The sequence below is a fragment of the Hemibagrus wyckioides genome, linkage group LG01 (assembly GCF_019097595.1).
Source record: "Hemibagrus wyckioides isolate EC202008001 linkage group LG01, SWU_Hwy_1.0, whole genome shotgun sequence".
NCBI classification, from domain to species: domain Eukaryota; kingdom Metazoa; phylum Chordata; class Actinopteri; order Siluriformes; family Bagridae; genus Hemibagrus; species Hemibagrus wyckioides.
Window position 1 is genome coordinate 100,001 of NC_080710.1, and position 24,525 is coordinate 124,525.

Sequence of the window (24,525 nt, forward strand, 5' to 3'; positions counted from 1 at the left end):
CCAGAAGCCGTGGGTGGATAAGACCATCCGCGACGCCCTGAGATCCCGCTCCGCTGCCTACAACACGGGGCTCGTCACCGGGAACATGGACGACTACAAGGCTGCGTCTTACAGTGTGCGCAGAACGGTGAAGGAGGCAAAGTGGCGCTACGGGAGGAAACTAGAGTCGCAATTCCAACATGGCGGCTCTAGGAGCCTGTGGCAGGGACTTAGAACCATCACGGACTATAAAACACTATCCTCTAGAATGGGGAATGCGGACGCTTCTCTGGCAGACGAGCTAAACACTTTTTATGCTCGCTTCGAGGCTACAGCTAATCACGTTAGCGGCGCTAGGGGCAAAAAAAGCATGCACGCTGAGAGAGCCAGTGAGATTAACGCGTTCACCATCTCGGAGCATGACGTGAGGAGGGCATTCAGGAGAGTGAACACCAGGAAGGCAGCAGGACCATATGGCATCACAGGTCGGGTTCTGAAAGCGTGCGCTGACCAGCTAGCACAGGTGTTCACCAAAATCTTCAACCTCTCCCTGAAACAGTCTACAGTCCCCTCATGCTTCAAACAGTCCACCACTGTTCCTGTCCCGAAGAAACCCCAGCCCACCTGCCTCAACGACTACTGCCCTGTAGCCCTGATTTCAGTAGTGATTAAGTGATTTGAAAGACTGGTCAGAGACTTCATCACTGCATCACTACCAGACACCCTGGGTCCACTACAGTTTGCGTACAGGCAAAACCGCTCCACTGAGGACACCATTTCACACCTCCTTCACACAACAACAAGCCACCTGGACTGCAGAAAAGAGAATTATGTAAAAATGCTGTTTGTGGACTATAGTTCAGCGTTCAACACCATAATTCCTTCCACGCTCATCTCTAAGTTGGAGGTCCTAGGTCTCAGCACACCCCTGTGCCAGTGGATTTCCAACTTCCTGACGGACAGACCACAAGCCGTACAGATGGGCAAACACACCTCATCCTCCATCACCCTCAGCACTGCAGCTCCTCAAGGTTGTGTTCTGAGCCCCCTGCTGTACTCACTGTACACTTATGACTGTGTGGCCACTTCCAACTCCACCACCATCATTAAGTTTACTGATGACACTGTTGTGTTGGGCCTGATCTCAAACAACAACGAGACTGCCTACTTATGGGAGATTAAAAAACTGGAGGGCTGGTGCCAGGTGAACAACCTACTCCTGAACATCAGCAAGACTAAGGAGTTAATAGTGGACTTCAGTACAAAGCAGGAGCGGTCATACCAACCGACCACAATCAGCGGAACCCCAGTGGAGAGAGTGGACAGCTTCCGGTACCTAGGTGTTCACATCACGCAGGACTTGACTTGGTCCTGTCATACCAACACCCTGGTGAAGAAGGCCCGGCAGCGTCTATACCACCTGAGGCGCTTTAGGGACTTTAAACTTCCCTCTCAGGTGCTAAAGACTTTTTACACCTGCACCATTGAGAGCGTCCTGACGGGTAGCATCACTTCCTGGTTCGGGAACAGCACCATGCAGGACAGGCGAGCCCTCCAGAGAGTGGTGCATTCAGCTGAATGTACCATCCACACCGAGCTCCCTTACCTGCAGGACATCTACAGCGGTGCTGCATCAGGGCCAGGAAGATTGTGAAGGACCTCAGCCACCCCAACAATGGACTCTTTTCTCTGTTGCATTCAGGGAAGCGCTTCTGCTCCATGAAGGCAAACACAGAGAGAATGAGGAGGAGCTTCTTCCCGCAGGCCATTTGGAGTCTGAACCAGGAAACACCTAGAACCTAATACGGATATGGGGACTCTCTCTGCCTTTTTTTTTTTTTTTTTCTCCATCACTTTTCATCACTTTGCACAATCTCGCACATTTGCACAAACTGACACTTTGACACTGGACTGGCACCAAGTCACTTTATACAATTATTCCAATTATTCCAGCACATGGACACTTTAATGATAAACACTGGATCACCTCAATATATGCCATATACACAAACATCCCATCACATTCATTTCTGCATTTATGTGTATGTGTGTATACCACTTTGTTAGTGTGTGTGTGTGTAAATATATATATATATATATATATATATATATATATATATATATATATATATATATATATATATATATATATATATATAATATATTTTATTTATCTACATGCACACTATTATATTATATTCTTATTTACACCTATATTTTCATATTTTATTTTTATCTATTTTATTTTACTTTATTTTCTATTTTTATACTTTTAAGATAATCTAGTTTTATTTTTATCTTTATTTTTATGGATCACTTTTTTATATATGTTTACATACCGGACAGTCGTGAAAAAACATTTCACTGTATGTCGTACTGTGTATGTAAATGTATGTGACAAATAAAATTTGAATTTGAATGTTATGGTTTGAAATGCTCATGTCTGATATACTGAGTGAAGACATTTTTTTTTGACTGTCCTTCCCTCCCCATGTTGGACTGACCCTCCCTGTGTCTGTCTGTCTGCAGGCTGCATGTGGAGCGGCTAAGAGTGCAGTGAAAACGAGGGATGACCTGGTGGTGGCTGAGGTGGAGATAAACGATGTGCCGCTCACTTGCAGGAATCTGCTGACCCGAGGACAGACACAGGATGAGGTCAGAGGTCTTGACTACATTCATTGCAACATGTGTAGGAGAGACACTATACTGTTATAGGAGAGACACAGTACACTGTTATAGGAGAGACACAGTACACTGTTATAGGAGAGACACAGTACACTGTTATAGGAGAGACACAGTACACTGTTATAGGAGAGACACAGTACACTGTTATAGGAGAGACACAGTACACTGTTATAGGAGAGACACACTACACTGTTATAGCAGACACACTACACTGTTAAAGGAGTGACACACTACACTGTTATAGCAGAGGCACTACACTGTTAAAGGACAGACACACTACACTGTTATAGGAGAAACACACTACACTGTTAAAGGAGAGAGACACTACACTGTTAAAGGAGAGAGACACTACACTGTTAAAGGAGAGAGACACTACACTGTTATAGCAGAGACACTACACTGTTATAGGAGAAACACACTACACTGTTAAAGGAGAGAGACACTACACTGTTAAAGGAGAGACACACTACACTGTTAAAGGAGAGACACACTACACTGTTAAAGGAGAGACACACTACACTGTTAAAGGAGAGAGACACTACACTGTTAAAGGAGAGACACACTACACTGTTATAGCAGAGGCACTACACGGTTAAAGGACAGAGACACTACACTGTTAAAGGAGAGACACACTACACTGTTATAGCAGAGACACTACACTGTTAAAGGAGAGACACACTACACTGTTAAAGGAGAGAGACACTACACTGTTATAGCAGAGACACTACACTGTTATAGGAGAAACACACTACACTGTTAAAGGAGAGAGACACTACACTGTTAAAGGAGAGACACACTACACTGTTAAAGGAGAGACACACTACACTGTTAAAGGAGAGACACACTACACTGTTAAAGGAGAGACACACTACACTGTTATAGCAGAGGCACTACACGGTTAAAGGACAGAGACACTACACTGTTAAAGGAGAGACACACTACACTGTTATAGCAGAGACACTACCCTGTTAAAGGAGAGACACACTACAGTTATAGCAGAGACACTACACTGTTAAAGGAGAGACACACTACACTGTTATAGCAGAGGCACTGCACCATTATAGGAGAGACACACTACACTGTTATAGCAGAGACACTACACTGTTATAGCAGAGACACTACACTGTTAAAGGAGAGACACACTACACTGTTAAAGGAGAGACACACTACACTGTTAAAGGAGAGACACACTACACTGTTATAGCAGAGACACTACACTGTTATAGGAGAAACACACTACAGTTATAGCAGAGACACTACACTGTTAAAGGAGAGACACACTACACTGTTAAAGGAGAGACACACTACACTGTTATAGCAGAGACACTACACAGTTAAAGGAGAGACAGTACACTGTTATAGGAGAGACACAGTACACTGTTATAGGAGAGACACAGTACACTGTTATAGGAGAGACACAGTACACTGTTATAGCAGAGACACTACACTGTTAAAGGAGAGACACTACACCGTTATAGCAGAGACACTACACCGTTATAGCAGAGACACTACACTGTTATAGCAGAGACACTACACTGTTATAGGAGAGACACTACACTGTTATAGCAGAGACACTACACTGTTAAAGGAGAGACACACTACACTGTTATAGGAGAGACACTACACCGTTATAGGAGAGACACTACACTGTTAAAGGAGAGACACTACACTGTTAAAGGAGAGACACACTACACTGTTATAGCAGAGGCACTACACTGTTATAGGAGAGACACTACACTGTTAAAGGAGAGACACACTACACTGTTATAGGAGAGACACAGTACGCTGTTAGAGGAGAGACACAGTACGCTGTTAGAGGAGAGACACAGTACGCTGTTAGAGGAGAGACACAGTACGCTGTTAGAGGAGAGACACAGTACGCTGTTATAGGAGAGACACAGTACGCTGTTATAGGAGAGACACAGTACGCTGTTATAGGAGAGACACACTACACTGTTATAGGAGAGACACACTACACTGTTAAAGGAGAGACACACTACACTGTTAAAGGAGAGACACACTACACTGTTAAAGGAGAGACACACTACACTGTTAAAGGAGAGACACTACACCGTTATAGGAGAGACACACTACACTGTTATAGCAGAGACACTACACTGTTAAAGGAGAGACACTACACCGTTATAGCAGAGACACTCATTTATGATCTTCTTAAGCTGTGTGTGTGTGTGTGTGTGTGTGCGCATGTAGATCAGCAGGGTGAGTGGGGCTGCCGTGTCCACAAGGGGGCGCTACATGACTGCAGAGGAGAAGGCAAAAGCTCTGCCCAGGTACAGGATCTCAGTCAGAGAAAACTTGAAGAGAGTTTTGAGTAAAAAATACTTTCCACACAACTCCTAATCCTCACACCATCAGCTCTGCTAATTCAGGAACAGATCAGGATTTATTATCCTCACATTGTGTTCACACTGTCAGCCACTGAGGCATCTGTGGTGTAGATACACTACCAGTCAAAAGTTTGGACACACCTTTTAATTCAATGTTTTTTGTTTAGGGATTTATTTTCTACATTCTAGAACAATCCTGGAGATTTCAAAACTATGAAATAACACACATGGACTTCAGTAATCCATATGTAATGACAACAAAAACCAGTCAGTTGTTATTTTAAGACACGAAGGTCAGGTGTTCTGGAATAGTTCTTGCAAGAACAGTATTGTCAAGTGCATTTGCAAAACCCATCAAGCACCATGATGAAACTGTCTCACATGAAGACCATCCCAGTAAAGCAAGACCAAAACTGACCTCTGCTGCAGAGGAGAAGTTCATTTAGAGTCACCAGCCTCAGAAATCACCAATTAACAGCACCTCAGATTAGAGGCGTTATGAAGGCTTTACAGAGCATCAGTAGCAGACATATCTCAATATCAACTGTTCAAAGGACATTAGTGTGGATTTCGGCCGCCTTCAGCATTGTTTTACAATGTAGAAAGAAATAAACATCAGGAAAGACCATGGGATTAGAAGGTGTGTCCAAACTTTTGACCTGTAGTGTAGTATGGCTTAACTATTAATGTATATATTTTTTTCTTCAGATCTTTTTAGTCTTTTGCTTTTAAGTTGGATGAAAAAAGCTTGTAGCCAAAGTGACTTTAAAGACAAACAAGTTGCACAGAAATTCAATAAGATACAGCAAATATCATACAGATATGAAAATCATACATTGCATTTATATCTTCTCAGCTTTAGATGAACAAAGCAAGCTACCTCATGTGAAATGTCATACCTCGTGTTATTGTTCACAGAAATCATACTTAATTTCTAGAGTTTTCAGGACAGATGTATGCAGAATAGGAGCTCTTGCCGGTCACTTTCTTCCTCATTAGTGTGAATGCAAGCATCAGTGCTCTCGTATTCAGGCTCGTCTTCATCTCCAGCGTAATGTCTGTTAGAACACTGAGCATGTTTGACTGATTCACTAGAAGCGTCCCTCATTGTCCCATCAGTGGACGTAGCCTGAACATCCAAGAAGAGTGTGTATCACAGTGTACACCGGCTGTCTGTGTGGCTGCAGAGAGGTTAGTGTCCGAACCATCAAAGTGGCTTATCCACTAGACGTTGCGCTGTGCCAGGTGAGGTGGGAGGGAGCAAGAGTGTAAATGAGTTTGGATTAGTGTTCACTCTGATAAAGACTGTGATTTCTTTGTTTCCATAGCGACCGTCCACTCTACCTCCATGTTCAAGGCCAAACCAGAGAGCTTGTGGACAGTAAGTTCATTGTGTGTGGGGTGGGGTCTAGGTGTTGGAACTAATTTTTAGATGGCTTTGGTGGTCTTAATGATTTCTTAATGGTCTTGGTGGTCTCAATGATTTCTTGGATAATGTGCTATAACATTCTTAGCACAACAAAGTGTGTGTGTGTCTGTTTTTATAGAGGCTGTAAACAGGATTAAGGAACTCATCACTAATGGAGTGGTTAAAGCAGCAGTGTCTCAGCCCCCTCCCTCTATACTGCCTCCCACAGGACCCAAACCTCACTGCACTGGGGTAACAGACACACACACACAGATGTAGCTAGTGGCTTGAAGGCCAAGTTTCATTAACCAAACATATCATTAATGTGTAACTGCCTCTCTCACTGTGTGTGTGTGTCTCAGGTGAAGGTGTTTGTGGGATTGGATCATGCACTTGCTGGCTTCTCCGTGAAGGAAAGGGTGGAGGGACCAAACTGTTCTTACCTACAACACATCCAGAATGAAACTGGGGCCAAGCTTTTTCTGCGGGGTCAAAGGTCAGGCTGCATTGAGCCAGCATCTGGGAGAGAGGCCTTCGAGCCTATGCACATCTATATCAGTCACCCCAAGCCAGAGGGTATCACTGCTGCTAAAACATTGTGTGAAAACCTGCTGCAGACGGTAGGTACAGACACACACACTACACACTAAGCCTAACCCAGTTTGATGTTCTGTTGAGCTCACTGGCTGATGTGTTATGTTTTCAGGTACATGCAGAGTATTCTCGCTACCTGAGTGAGATGAGTGCAGTGATGCCCACACAAGGTAATCATTCATCACCAGCATCTTCCTCATCTTTATACCTTTCATCATAAAACTTCATTATCATCTTCATAAACTTCATCATTATAACCTTTAACATAATCTATAATAATAAAATATAAATAGCTCCATGCTGTTATAATTGTGTGTGTGTGTGTATTATGTGTTTCTATTTTAGGTTTCCTTCCTCCACCTGGTGTAAATGGTCTGCCCCATTATTACCCCCCTACTGTGCTCCCGGCAGCCCCAGTACCCACTCTTTACCCCCTTCCCCCTCCAACAGTAGTGCCCACTGCAGCACCAGAGCCCACAGTGCCCCCTACTGCCCCGTACCACATCACACACCCACTAACGGCTAATCTCACACAGGTAAGTCACACACACACACACACACACACACATACACATACATACACACACACCTCTAATGTGTCCATGTGTTATCATGTCCAACTTTTTAACTGGTATTCTGCTCATTAATCAGATCCTTTCTTCTTTTCCGGTTTAGCCCCTCACACCTGCAGTGTACCCAGTTGTGGCTCCTCCCCAACATACTGCTCCATCCCCAGTCAAACCTGAGGCTCAGCCTACCTCCAAACCTGTGTCTCAGACCAAATCTATGGCTCCGACCCCTGCCCAGAAACGACGCTTCACCGAGGAAGTGCCTGAGGAGAGTGATGATGGCCTGCTGGGATACCAGGTATGTACCTCATCTCACTGTCTCACTCTCTGTCTTATACTGCCTGTCTCTCTCTTACATAGTTCATCTCAGTCTTATTTTCTTCCTTTTTTAACCCTAACCCTTTCTTTTTATCTCTTTGTCTATCTCATTCTCTGACTGCCTAGCTTTTTATCTCAGTCTGTTTCTTCCTCTTCTGTCTCTTTGTCTCTCTCTGTCTCTCAAGCTGTCCAAGTCCATTCTCCTTCCTTTCACGTTCTCATGTCCTATAGTCTTGCTAAGAGTGCCTTATTGAACTGGTCTAAAAACCATGACACTATTTCTATATTTTATTTGTGTTATCACACTTTATAAGTGCTGGTGAGTAAGATCAGTCTCACACACACACATCACAGTGTAGACACACATCACAGTGTAGACACACACACACACCACAGTGTAGACACACACACACACCACAGTGTAGAGACACACATCACAGTGTAGAGACACACACACACATCACAGTGTAGAGACACACACACACATCACAGTGTAGAGACACACACACATCACAGTGTAGAGACACACACACATCACAGTGTAGAGACACACACACATCACAGTGTAGACACACACACACACACACCACAGTGTAGACACACACACACACACACCACAGTGTAGACACACACACACACACACATCACAGTGTAGAGACACACACACACATCACAGTGTAGAGAGACACACCACAGTGTAGAGACACACACACACATCACAGTGTAGACACACACACACACCACAGTGTAGAGACACACACACACACACACATCACAGTGTAGAGACACACACACACACATCACAGTGTAGACACACACACACACATCACAGTGTAGAGACACACACACACATCACAGTGTAGAGAGACACACCACAGTGTAGAGACACACACACACATCACAGTGTAGACACACACACACACATCACAGTGTAGACACACACACACACCACAGTGTAGAGACACACACACACACACACATCACAGTGTAGAGACACACACACACATCACAGTGTAGACACACACACACACATCACAGTGTAGAGACACACACACCACAGTGTAGAGAGAGACACACACACATCGCAGTGTAGAGAGAGACACACACACATCGCAGTGTAGAGAGAGACACACACACACATCACAGTGTAGAGAGAGACACACACATCACAGTGTAGAGAGACACACACACACACATCACAGTGTAGACACACACACATCACAGTGTAGAGACACACACACACATCACAGTGTAGAGAGAGACACACACAGACCACAGTGTAGACACACACACACACATCACAGTGTAGACACACACACACACATCAGTGTAGACACACACACACACACACATCACAGTGTAGAGAGACACACACACACATCACAGTGTAGAGAGAGAGACACACATCACAGTGTAGACACACACACACATCACAGTGTAGAGAGAGACACACACATCACAGTGTAGAGAGACACACACACACATCACAGTGTAGACACACACACACACATCACAGTGTAGAGAGAGACACACACATCAGTGTAGAGACACACACACATCACAGTGTAGACACACACACACACATCAGTGTAGAGACACACACACACATCACAGTGTAGACACACACACACATCACAGTGTAGAGGCACACACCACAGTGTAGAGACACACACACACATCACAGTGTAGAGAGAGACACACACATCGCAGTGTAGACACACACACACACATCGCAGTGTAGACACACACACACACATCACAGTGTAGAGAGACACACACACATCACAGTGTAGAGAGACACACACACACATCACAGTGTAGAGACACACACACACATCACAGTGTAGAGACACACACACACATCACAGTGTAGAGACACACACACACATCACAGTGTAGACACACACCACAGTGTAGACACACACACACACACCACAGTGTAGACACACACACACACATCACAGTGTAGAGAGACACACACACACATCAGTGTAGACACACACACACACACATCACAGTGTAGAGAGAGACACACACACATCACAGTGTAGAGAGAGACACACACACATCGCAGTGTAGAGAGAGACACACACACACATCACAGTGTAGAGAGAGACACACACACACATCACAGTGTAGAGAGAGACACACACACATCGCAGTGTAGAGACACACACACACATCACAGTGTAGAGAGAGACACACACACATCGCAGTGTAGAGAGAGACACACACACATCGCAGTGTAGAGACACACACACACATCACAGTGTAGAGAGACACACACACACATCGCAGTGTAGAGAGACACACACACATCAGTGTAGAGAGAGACACACATCGCAGTGTAGAGACACACACATCGCAGTGTAGAGACACACACATCACAGTGTAGAGAGAGACACACACATCACAGTGTAGAGAGAGACACACACACATCGCAGTGTAGAGACACACACACACATCGCAGTGTAGAGAGAGACACACACACATCGCAGTGTAGAGACACACACATCGCAGTGTAGAGACACACACATCACAGTGTAGAGAGAGACACACACATCACAGTGTAGAGAGAGACACACACATCACAGTGTAGAGAGAGACACACACATCACAGTGTAGAGAGAGACACACACATCACAGTGTAGAGAGAGACACACACATCACAGTGTAGAGAGACACACACACACATCACAGTGTAGACACACACACATCACAGTGTAGAGAGACACACACACATCACAGTGTAGAGAGAGACACACACACATCGCAGTGTAGAGACACACACACACATCACAGTGTAGAGAGAGACACACACACATCGCAGTGTAGAGACACACACATCACAGTGTAGAGAGAGACACACACACATCACAGTGTAGAGAGAGACACACACACATCACAGTGTAGAGAGAGACACACACACATCGCAGTGTAGAGACACACACACACATCACAGTGTAGAGACACACACACACATCGCAGTGTAGAGACACACACACATCACAGTGTAGAGACACACACATCACAGTGTAGAGACACACACACATCACAGTGTAGAGACACACACACATCACAGTGTAGAGACACACACACATCACAGTGTAGAGACACACACATCACAGTGTAGAGACACACACATCACAGTGTAGAGACACACACATCACAGTGTAGAGACACACACACATCACAGTGTAGAGACACACACACACCACAGTGTAGAGACACACACACACATCACAGTGTAGACACACACACACATCGCAGTGTAGAGACACACACACACATCGCAGTGTAGAGACACACACACACATCACAGTGTAGACACACACACACATCACAGTGTAGACACACACACACATCACAGTGTAGAGACACACACATCACAGTGTAGAGACACACACACACATCGCAGTGTAGACACACACACACATCGCAGTGTAGAGACACACACACACATCGCAGTGTAGAGACACACACACACATCACAGTGTAGACACACACACACATCACAGTGTAGAGACACACACATCACAGTGTAGAGACACACACACATCACAGTGTAGAGACACACACACATCACAGTGTAGAGACACACACATCACAGTGTAGAGACACACACATCACAGTGTAGAGACACACACATCACAGTGTAGAGACACACACACATCACAGTGTAGAGACACACACACACCACAGTGTAGAGACACACACACACATCACAGTGTAGACACACACACACATCACAGTGTAGACACACACACACATCACAGTGTAGAGACACACACATCACAGTGTAGAGACACACACATCACAGTGTAGACACACACACACATCACAGTGTAGACACACACACACCACAGTGTAGACACACACACACACACACACACATCACAGTGTAGACACATTCACATCACAGTGTAGAGAGAGACACACACACATCACAGTGTAGAGACACACACACATCGCAGTGTAGAGACACACACACATCGCAGTGTAGAGACACACACACATCACAGTGTAGAGACACACACACACATCACAGTGTAGAGACACACACACATCACAGTGTAGACACACACACACATCACAGTGTAGACACACACACACATCACAGTGTAGAGACACACACCACAGTGTAGAGACACACACCACAGTGTAGAGACACACACCACAGTGTAGACACACACCACAGTGTAGACACACACACACATCACAGTGTAGAGACACACACCACAGTGTAGAGACACACACACACATCACAGTGTAGAGAGACACACACACATCACAGTGTAGAGAGAGACACACACATCACAGTGTAGAGAGAGACACACACATCACAGTGTAGAGAGACACACACACATCACAGTGTAGACACACACATCACAGTGTAGAGAGAGACACACACACATCACAGTGTAGAGACACACACACATCACAGTGTAGACACACACACACATCACAGTGTAGAGACACACACCACAGTGTAGACACACACACACATCACAGTGTAGACACACACACACACCACAGTGTAGAGACACACACCACAGTGTAGAGACACACACACACATCACAGTGTAGAGACACACACCACAGTGTAGACACACACCACAGTGTAGACACACACACACATCACAGTGTAGAGACACACACCACAGTGTAGAGACACACACACACATCACAGTGTAGAGAGACACACACACATCACAGTGTAGAGAGACACACACACATCACAGTGTAGAGAGAGACACACACATCACAGTGTAGAGAGAGACACACACATCACAGTGTAGAGAGACACACACACATCACAGTGTAGACACACACATCACAGTGTAGAGAGAGACACACACACATCACAGTGTAGAGACACACACACATCACAGTGTAGACACACACACACATCACAGTGTAGAGACACACACACACATCACAGTGTAGAGACACACACACACACACCACAGTGTAGAGACACACACACACATCACAGTGTAGACACACACACACACATCACAGTGTAGAGACACACACACATCACAGTGTAGACACACACACACACATCACAGTGTAGACACACACACATCACAGTGTAGACACACACACATCACAGTGTAGACACATTCACATCACAGTGTAGAGAGAGACACACACACATCACAGTGTAGAGACACACACACATCGCAGTGTAGAGACACACACACATCACAGTGTAGAGACACACACACATCGCAGTGTAGAGACACACACACATCACAGTGTAGAGACACACACACACATCACAGTGTAGGCACACACACACATCACAGTGTAGAGACACACACCACAGTGTAGAGACACACACACACATCACAGTGTAGAGAGACACACACACATCACAGTGTAGAGAGAGACACACACATCACAGTGTAGAGAGAGACACACACATCACAGTGTAGAGAGACACACACACATCAGTGTAGACACACACATCACAGTGTAGAGACACACACACACATCACAGTGTAGACACACACACACATCACAGTGTAGAGACACACACATCACAGTGTAGAGACACACACATCACAGTGTAGAGACACACACATCACAGTGTAGAGACACACATCACAGTGTAGAGACACACACACATCACAGTGTAGAGACACACACACACCACAGTGTAGAGACACACACACACATCACAGTGTAGACACACACACACATCACAGTGTAGACACACACACACCACAGTGTAGACACACACACACACACACACATCACAGTGTAGACACATTCACATCACAGTGTAGAGAGAGACACACACACATCACAGTGTAGAGACACACACACATCGCAGTGTAGAGACACACACACATCGCAGTGTAGAGACACACACACATCACAGTGTAGAGACACACACACACATCACAGTGTAGACACACACACACATCACAGTGTAGACACACACACACATCACAGTGTAGACACACACACACATCACAGTGTAGACACACACACACATCACAGTGTAGAGACACACACCACAGTGTAGAGACACACACACACATCACAGTGTAGAGACACACACCACAGTGTAGACACACACCACAGTGTAGACACACACACACATCACAGTGTAGAGACACACACCACAGTGTAGAGACACACACACACATCACAGTGTAGAGAGACACACACACATCACAGTGTAGAGAGAGACACACACATCACAGTGTAGAGAGAGACACACACATCACAGTGTAGAGAGACACACACACATCACAGTGTAGACACACACATCACAGTGTAGAGAGAGACACACACACATCACAGTGTAGAGACACACACACATCACAGTGTAGACACACACACACATCACAGTGTAGAGACACACACCACAGTGTAGAGACACACACACACATCACAGTGTAGAGACACACACCACAGTGTAGAGACACACACACACATCACAGTGTAGACACACACACACATCACAGTGTAGACACACACACACATCACAGTGTAGACACACACACACACACACACACATCACAGTGTAGACACATTCACATCACAGTGTAGAGAGAGACACACACACATCACAGTGTAGAGACACACACACATCGCAGTGTAGAGACACACACACATCACAGTGTAGAGACACACACACACATCACAGTGTAGAGACACACACACACATCACAGTGTAGGCACACACACACATCACAGTGTAGAGACACACACCACAGTGTAGAGACACACACACACATCACAGTGTAGAGAGACACACACACATCACAGTGTAGAGAGACACACACACATCACAGTGTAGAGAGACACACACACATCACAGTGTAGAGAGAGACACACACACATCACAGTGTAGAGAGAGACACACACATCACAGTGTAGAGAGACACACACACATCACAGTGTAGACACACACATCACAGTGTAGAGAGAGACACACACATCAGTGTAGACACACACACACATCACAGTGTAGAGACACACACCACAGTGTAGAGACACACACACACATCACAGTGTAGAGACACACACCACAGTGTAGAGACACACACACACATCACAGTGTAGAGACACACACACATCACAGTGTAGACACACACACACCACAGTGTAGACACACACACATCACAGTGTAGACACACACACACATCACAGTGTAGACACACACACATCACAGTGTAGAGAGAGACACACACACATCACAGTGTAGACACACACACATCACAGTGTAGAGACACACACACATCACAGTGTAGAGACACACACCACAGTGTAGAGAGAGACACACACACATCACAGTGTAGACACACACACATCACAGTGTAGAGACACACACACATCACAGTGTAGAGACACACATCACAGTGTAGACACACACATCACATCACAGTGTAGAGACACACACATCACAGTGTAGACACACACACATCACAGTGTAGACACACACACACATCACAGTGTAGACACACACACACATCACAGTGTAGAGACACACACATCACAGTGTAGACACACACACATCACAGTGTAGACACACACACATCACAGTGTAGACACACACACATCACAGTGTAGACACACACACACATCACAGTGTAGAGACACACACACATCACAGTGTAGAGACACACACACATCACAGTGTAGAGACACACACACATCACAGTGTAGAGACACACACACATCACAGTGTAGAGACACACACACCACAGTGTAGACACACACATCACATCACAGTGTAGACACACACATCACATCACAGTGTAGAGACACACACATCACAGTGTAGACACACACACATCACAGTGTAGACACACACACATCACAGTGTAGAGACACACACACATCACAGTGTAGAGACACACACACATCACAGTGTAGAGACACACACACATCACAGTGTAGAGACACACACACACATCACAGTGTAGAGACACACATCACAGTGTAGAGACACACACACATCACAGTGTAGACACACACACACCACAGTGTAGACACACACACACCACAGTGTAGACACACACACATCACAGTGTAGACACACACACACATCACATTGTAGAGACACACACATCACAGTGTAGACACACACACATCACAGTGTAGACACACACACATCACAGTATAGAGACACACACACATCACAGTGTAGAGACACACACACATCACAGTGTAGAGACACACACACATCACAGTGTAGAGACACACACACACATCACAGTGTAGACACACACACACATCACATCACAGTGTAGAGACACACACATCACAGTGTAGACACACACACATCACAGTGTAGAGAGACACACACATCACAGTGTAGAGACACACACACATCGCAGTGTAGAGACACACACACATCGCAGTGTAGAGACACACACACATCGCAGTGTAGAGAGACACACACACACATCGCAGTGTAGAGACACACACACACATCGCAGTGTAGAGACACACACACACATCACAGTGTAGAGACACACACACACATCACAGTGTAGACACACACACACATCACAGTGTAGAGACACACACATCACAGTGTAGAGACACACACATCACAGTGTAGAGACACACACATCACAGTGTAGACACACACACATCACAGTGTAGAGACACACACACATCACAGTGTAGAGACACACACCACAGTGTAGAGACACACACACACACATCACAGTGTAGACACACACACACATCACAGTGTAGACACACACACACCACAGTGTAGACACACACACACACACACACACATCACAGTGTAGACACATTCACATCACAGTGTAGAGAGAGACACACACACATCACAGTGTAGAGACACACACACACACCACAGTGTAGAGACACACACACACATCACAGTGTAGAGACACACACACACATCACAGTGTAGAGACACACACACACATCACAGTGTAGAGACACACACACACATCACAGTGTAGAGACACACACACACATCACAGTGTAGACACACACACACATCACAGTGTAGAGACACACACCACAGTGTAGAGACACACACACACACATCACAGTGTAGAGACACACACCACAGTGTAGAGACACACACACATCACAGTGTAGAGACACACACCACAGTGTAGACACACACACACATCACAGTGTAGACACACACACACATCACAATGTAGAGACACACACCACAGTGTAGAGACACACACACATCACAGTGTAGACACACACACACATCACAGTGTAGAGACACACACCACAGTGTAGAGACACACACACACATCACAGTGTAGAGACACACACCACAGTGTAGAGACACACACACATCACAGTGTAGACACACACACACATCACAGTGTAGAGACACACACACACATCACAGTGTAGAGACACACACCACAGTGTAGAGACACACACACATCACAGTGTAGACACACACACACATCACAGTGTAGAGACACACACACACACCACAGTGTAGAGACACACACACATCACAGTGTAGACACACACACACACCACAGTGTAGAGACACACACACACATCACAGTGTAGAGACACACACCACAGTGTAGAGACACACACACACATCACAGTGTAGAGACACACACCACAGTGTAGAGACACACACACCACAGTGTAGAGACACACATCACAGTGTAGAGACACACACACCACAGTGTAGAGACACACACCACAGTGTAGAGACACACACCACAGTGTAGAGACACACACACACATCACAGTGTAGAGACACACACCACAGTGTAGAGACACACACACACATCACAGTGTAGAGACACACACCACAGTGTAGAGACACACACACCACAGTGTAGAGACACACATCACAGTGTAGAGACACACACCACAGTGTAGAGACACACACACACATCACAGTGTAGACACACACACACACATCACAGTGTAGACACACACACACACATCACAGTGTAGACACACACACACACATCACAGTGCAGAGACACACACATCACAGTGTAGAGACACACACATCACAGTGTAGAGACACACACATCACAGTGTAGAGACACACACATCACAGTGTAGAGACACACACACATCGCAGTGTAGAGACACACACACACATCGCAGTGTAGAGACACACACACACATCGCAGTGTAGAGACACACACACACATCGCAGTGTAGAGAGACACACGCACATCACAGTGTAGACACACACACACATCGCAGTGTAGAGACACACTCACATCACAGTGTAGAGAGACACACACTCACATCACAGTGTAGAGACACACACTCACATCACAGTGTAGAGACACACACTCACATCACAGTGTAGAGACACACACACACATCACAGTGTAGACACACACACACATCACAGTGTAGACACACACACACATCACAGTGTAGAGAGACACACACACATCACAGTGTAGAGAGAGACACACATCACAGTGTAGAGAGAGACACACACATCACAGTGTAGAGAGACACACACACACATCACAGTGTAGACACACACATCACAGTGTAGAGAGAGACACACACACATCACAGTGTAGACACACACACACACATCACAGTGTAGAGACACACACCACAGTGTAGAGACACACACACACATCACAGTGTAGACACACACACACACATCACAGTGTAGAGACACACACCACAGTGTAGAGACACACACACACATCAGTGTAGACACACACACACATCACAGTGTAGACACACACACCACAGTGTAGACACACACACATCACAGTGTAGACACACACACATCACAGTGTAGAGACACACACACATCACAGTGTAGAGACACACACATCACAGTGTAGAGACACACACACATCACAGTATAGAGAGAGACACACACACATCACAGTGTAGAGAGAGACACACACACATCACAGTGTAGAGACACACACACATCGCAGTGTAGAGACACACACACACATCGCAGTGTAGAGAGACACACACACATCGCAGTGTAGACACACACACACATCGCAGTGTAGAGACACACTCACATCACAGTGTAGAGAGACACACACTCACATCACAGTGTAGAGACACACACACACATCACAGTGTAGAGACACACACACACATCACGGTGTAGACACACACACACATCACAGTGTAGACACACACACACATCACAGTGTAGAGAGAGACACACACATCACAGTGTAGAGAGAGACACACACATCACAGTGTAGAGAGAGACACACACATCACAGTGTAGAGAGACACACACATCACAGTGTAGAGAGAGACACACACATCACAGTGTAGAGAGACACACACACACATCACAGTGTAGACACACACATCACAGTGTAGAGAGAGACACACATCACAGTGTAGACACACACACACACATCACAGTGTAGAGACACACACCACAGTGTAGAGACACACACACACATCACAGTGTAGACACACACACACATCACAGTGTAGACACACACACACCACAGTGTAGACACACACACACACACCACAGTGTAGACACACACACACACACACACACACATCACAGTGTAGACACACACACATCACAGTGTAGACACACACACATCACAGTGTAGAGACACACACACATCACAGTGTAGAGACACACACATCACAGTGTAGAGACACACACATCACAGTGTAGAGACACACACACATCACAGTGTAGAGACACACACACATCACAGTGTAGAGAGAGACACACACACATCACAGTGTAGAGACACACACACATCGCAGTGTAGAGACACTCACACATCACAGTGTAGAGACACACACACATCACAGTGTAGAGACACACACACACATCACAGTGTAGACACACACACATCACAGTGTAGAGACACACATCACAGTGTAGAGACACACATCACAGTGTAGAGACACACACACATCACAGTGTAGAGACACACACACATCACAGTGTAGACACACACACACATCAGTGTAGACACACACACACATCACAGTGTAGACACACACACACATCACAGTGTAGACACACACACACATCACAGTGTAGAGACACACACCACAGTGTAGAGACACACACACACATCACAGTGTAGAGACACACACATCACAGTGTAGACGCACACCCATCACAGTGTAGAGACACACACACACACATCACAGTGTAGACACACACACACCACAGTGTAGACACACACACACACACACACACATCACAGTGTAGACACACACACATCACAGTGTAGACACACACACATCACAGTGTAGAGACACACACACATCACAGTGTAGAGACACACACACATCACAGTGTAGAGACACACACACATCACAGTATAGAGAGAGACACACACACATCACAGTGTAGAGAGAGACACACACACATCACAGTGTAGAGACACACACACATCGCAGTGTAGAGACACACACACACATCGCAGTGTAGAGAGACACACACACATCACAGTGTAGACACACACACACATCGCAGTGTAGAGACACACTCACATCACAGTGTAGAGAGACACACACTCACATCACAGTGTAGAGACACACACACACATCACAGTGTAGAGACACACACACATCACGGTGTAGACACACACACACATCACAGTGTAGACACACACACACATCACAGTGTAGAGAGAGACACACACATCACAGTGTAGAGAGACACACACACATCACAGTGTAGAGAGACACACACACATCACAGTGTAGAGAGAGACACACACATCACAGTGTAGAGAGAGACACACACATCACAGTGTAGAGAGACACACACACACATCACAGTGTAGACACACACATCACAGTGTAGAGAGAGACACACACACATCACAGTGTAGACACACACACACACATCACAGTGTAGAGACACACACCACAGTGTAGAGACACACACACACATCACAGTGTAGACACACACACACATCACAGTGTAGACACACACACACCACAGTGTAGACACACACACACACACACACACACATCACAGTGTAGACACACACACATCACAGTGTAGAGACACACACACATCACAGTGTAGAGACACACACATCACAGTGTAGAGACACACACATCACAGTGTAGAGACACACACACATCACAGTGTAGAGACACACACACATCACAGTGTAGAGACACACACACATCACAGTGTAGAGACACACACACATCGCAGTGTAGAGACACACACACACATCGCAGTGTAGAGACACACACACACATCGCAGTGTAGAGACACACACACACATCACAGTGTAGAGACACACACACACATCACAGTGTAGAGACACACATCACAGTGTAGAGACACACACCACAGTGTAGAGACACACACACATCACAGTGTAGACACACACACACATCATAGTGTAGACACACACACACCACAGTGTAGACACACACACACATCACAGTGTAGACACACACACACATCACAGTGTAGAGACACACACCACAGTGTAGAGACACACACACACATCACAGTGTAGAGACACACACCACAGTGTAGAGACACACACACACATCACAGTGTAGAGACACACACCACAGTGTAGACACACACACACATCACAGTGTAGAGAGAGACACACACACATCACAGTGTAGAGACACACACATCACAGTGTAGAGACACACACATCACAGTGTAGAGACACACACATCACAGTGTAGAGACACACACACACACATCGCAGTGTAGAGACACACACACATCGCAGTGTAGAGAGACACACACACATCGCAGTGTAGAGAGACACACACACATCACAGTGTAGACACACACACATCGCAGTGTAGAGACACACACACATCGCAGTGTAGAGAGACACACGCACACATCACAGTGTAGAGACACACACACAGATCACAGTGTAGAGACACACACACACATCACAGTGTAGACACACACACACACATCACAGTGTAGACACACACACACACATCACAGTGTAGACACACACACACACACACACACACACATCACAGTGTAGAGAGAGACACACACATCACAGTGTAGAGAGAGACACACACATCACAGTGTAGAGAGACACACACACATCACAGTGTAGAGAGACACACACACATCACAGTGTAGAGAGACACACACACATCACAGTGTAGAGAGACACACACACATCACAGTGTAGAGAGACACACACACATCACAGTGTAGAGAGAGACACACACATCACAGTGTAGAGAGACACACACATCACAGTGTAGAGAGACACACACACATCACAGTGTAGAGAGAGACACACACATCACAGTGTAGAGAGAGACACACACATCACAGTGTAGAGAGAGACACACACATCACAGTGTAGAGAGACACACACACACATCACAGTGTAGACACACATCACAGTGTAGAGAGAGACACACATCACACTGTAGACACACACACACACATCACAGTGTAGACATACACACACATCACAGTGTAGAGAGAGACACACACATCAGTGTAGAGATAAACACACACATCAGTGTAGACACACACACACACATCACAGTGTAGACACACACACACATCACAGTGTAGAGACACACCACAGTGTAGACACACACACACATCACAGTGTAGACACACACACACACATCACAGTGTAGACACACACCACAGTGTAGAGACACACACACACACCACAGTGTAGACACACACACACACCACAGTGTAGAGACACACACACACATCACAGTGTAGAGACACACACACACATCACAGTGTAGACACACACCACAGTGTAGAGACACACACACACACCACAGTGTAGAGACACACACACACATCACAGTGTAGACACACACACATCACAGTGTAGACACACACACATCACAGTGTAGAGACACACACATCACAGTGTAGAGACACACACATCACAGTGTAGAGACACACACATCACAGTGTAGAGACACACACCATAGTGTAGAGACACACACACACACACACCACAGTGTAGAGACACACACACACACATCACAGTGTAGAGACACACACACACATCACAGTGTAGACACACACACACACCACAGTGTAGAGACACACACCACAGTGTAGACACACACACACACATCACAGTGTAGAGACACACACACACATCACAGTGTAGACACACACACATCACAGTGTAGACACACACACATCACAGTGTAGACACACACACATCACAGTGTAGAGACACACACATCACAGTGTAGAGACACACACATCACAGTGTAGACACACACACATCACAGTGTAGACACACACACATCACAGTGTAGACACACACACATCACAGTGTAGAGACACACACACATCACAGTGTAGAGACACACACACCCATCACAGTGTAGAGACACACACACACATCACAGTGTATAGACACACACCACAGTGTAGAGACACACACACACATCACAGTGTATAGACACACACCACAGTGTAGACACACACCACAGTGTAGACACACACACACACCACAGTGTAGAGACACACACACCCATCACAGTGTAGACACACACACACATCACAGTGTAGAGACACACACACACCACAGTGTAGAGACACACACACCCATCACAGTGTAGACACACACACACATCACAGTGTAGAGACACACACCACAGTGTAGAGACACACACACACATCACAGTGTATAGACACACACCACAGTGTAGACACACACCACAGTGTAGACACACACACACACCACAGTGTAGACACACACACACACCACAGTGTAGACACACACACACATCACAGTGTAGACACACACACACACACACACACACACACATCACAGTGTAGAGACACACACCACAGTGTAGAGACACACACACATCACAGTGTAGAGACACACACACATCACAGTGTAGAGACACACACACACATCGCAGTGTAGAGACACACACACATCGCAGTGTAGAGAGACACACACACATCGCAGTGTAGAGAGACACACACACATCACAGTGTAGACACACACACACATCGCAGTGTAGAGACACACACACATCGCAGTGTAGAGAGACACACGCACACATCACAGTGTAGAGACACACACACACATCACAGTGTAGAGACACACACACACATCACAGTGTAGACACACACACACACATCACAGTGTAGACACACACACACACATCACAGTGTAGACACACACACACACATCACAGTGTAGACACACACACACACATCACAGTGTAGACACACACACACATCACAGTGTAGACACACACACACACACACACACATCACAGTGTAGAGAGAGACACACACATCACAGTGTAGAGAGAGACACACACATCACAGTGTAGAGAGACACACACACATCACAGTGTAGAGAGACACACACACATCACAGTGTAGAGAGACACACACACATCACAGTGTAGAGAGAGACACACACATCACAGTGTAGAGAGAGACACACACATCACAGTGTAGAGAGAGACACACACATCACAGTGTAGAGAGACACACACACACATCACAGTGTAGACACACACATCACAGTGTAGACACACACACACACATCACAGTGTAGACACACACACACACATCACAGTGTAGACATACACACACATCACAGTGTAGAGAGAGACACACACATCAGTGTAGAGAGACACACACACATCAGTGTAGACA

The 24,525-nt window shown here is 45.8% G+C and overlaps 1 protein-coding gene across 5 annotated transcripts in view; it reads left to right on the forward strand.

Moving 5' to 3' along the window:
* The window catches only part of khdc4 (KH domain containing 4, pre-mRNA splicing factor), a 54,465-nt gene that overhangs the window by 6,698 nt on the left and 23,242 nt on the right, over positions 1-24,525 (forward strand). For all 5 annotated transcript variants that reach the window (XR_009204864.1, XR_009204865.1, XM_058393731.1 and 2 more), the window contains exons 3-10: positions 2,509-2,634; positions 4,876-4,955; positions 6,341-6,393; positions 6,560-6,672; positions 6,783-7,040; positions 7,127-7,184; positions 7,360-7,550; positions 7,690-7,881. Coding sequence is in view for 3 of the 5 variants with exons in the window: in XM_058393731.1 (XP_058249714.1) it covers positions 2,509-2,634; positions 4,876-4,955; positions 6,341-6,393; positions 6,560-6,672; positions 6,783-7,040; positions 7,127-7,184; positions 7,360-7,550; positions 7,690-7,881 (1,071 nt within the window). In the remaining 2 variants the exon portion in view is untranslated. The remainder of the gene's footprint in view (positions 1-2,508; positions 2,635-4,875; positions 4,956-6,340; positions 6,394-6,559; positions 6,673-6,782; positions 7,041-7,126; positions 7,185-7,359; positions 7,551-7,689; positions 7,882-24,525) is intronic.